This window comes from Penaeus monodon, chromosome 29 (genome assembly GCF_015228065.2).
Source record: "Penaeus monodon isolate SGIC_2016 chromosome 29, NSTDA_Pmon_1, whole genome shotgun sequence".
Classification (NCBI taxonomy): domain Eukaryota; kingdom Metazoa; phylum Arthropoda; class Malacostraca; order Decapoda; family Penaeidae; genus Penaeus; species Penaeus monodon.
This window is the reverse complement of record NC_051414.1, coordinates 10,353,372-10,354,399: the sequence shown is the minus strand read 5'-3', so window position 1 is coordinate 10,354,399 and position 1,028 is coordinate 10,353,372. Positions and strand designations below refer to the sequence as shown.

Sequence of the window (1,028 nt, the reverse complement as noted above, 5' to 3'; positions counted from 1 at the left end):
ATCATAAGTCTAGTATCTTTTTATTTTTTTTAAAATTACATTGATATTGGTATCATTACATCTTGTATAGCTGTATTGTGTTTGCAATGTATTCTAGGGAAGTATGCGTGGCTCTGTCTGGATCGGGCTTCCTGGCATTGTATGAGGTTGGTGCCTTGGAGTGCTTACAGAAGCAATGGCCTCGCTTGCTGCAGACAGCAAAGGTTTCTGGAGCATCAGCTGGCTCCCTTTTGGCAGCTTGTGTAGTGTGTGATGTCCCTCTTAACTTTGTGAAGGCCAACTTCTTGGAGACAGCCAAGGAAGCCCAGAGGTGGAAGCTGGGTCCCTTCAGTCCCAAGTTCAATGTCTCTGATTATCTCAACCAGGGATTTGAAGCCCTGCCCCCTGACGCCCACCTGCGGGCTAACGACAGACTCTTTGTCTCGCTCACAAGAATTAAGGACGGCCAGAATGTCATAATCTCAAACTGGACATCACGAGAGGAGTTGATCCAGTGCCTCGTCTGCTCTTGTTTTATCCCTGTCTTCTCTGGCTATCGTTTTCCTTCATTTCGTGGAGAGAGGTACATGGATGGTGGCTTCACTAACAACCTCCCAATACCAAGCCAGCCATGCATATCCATCGGCCCATTTGAGGGGAAGATTGACATCTGCCCCAGGAGCAAGAAGGAAAACTCCCCTTACCTGACCATTGCTAATGAGACAGTGGCCATAAACCCCACCAACATCCTGAGGTTTGTACAGTCCCTAAAGCCTCCTCCCATCGAGACCTTAGAAGACGCTTATCAGGAGGGCTACTGGGATGCTTACTCCTTTCTGAAGGCAAAAACAAGTCAAAAGACAGGCCCTTTGTCTGCATGAGCTTAAATTGTTGTGTTCGGTGCGAAAGAGGAATGTTTATATTTTCATGCCTGAGGGCAGTAAAGGCATGGGTGTAGGTGTCCACTCTGTATTTTAATTTGTATGGACCATGAGATTTATAACCTAGACAGCCTTCTAAAAATTGTTTTTTAAAAAAATCATTTTGCT

The 1,028-nt window shown here is 45.7% G+C and overlaps 1 protein-coding gene across 1 annotated transcript; it reads left to right on the top strand.

Annotated features, from left to right (window-relative positions):
* The first annotated feature begins 7 nt into the window (after positions 1–7).
* LOC119591945 (1-acylglycerol-3-phosphate O-acyltransferase Pnpla3-like) lies at positions 8–1,011 on the top strand. Its single transcript, XM_037940699.1, has one exon. It carries the CDS (start codon positions 87–89, stop codon positions 858–860), a length of 774 nt encoding a protein of 257 aa, XP_037796627.1. The 5' UTR covers positions 8–86; the 3' UTR covers positions 861–1,011.
* Positions 1,012–1,028: the final 17 nt, after the last annotated feature.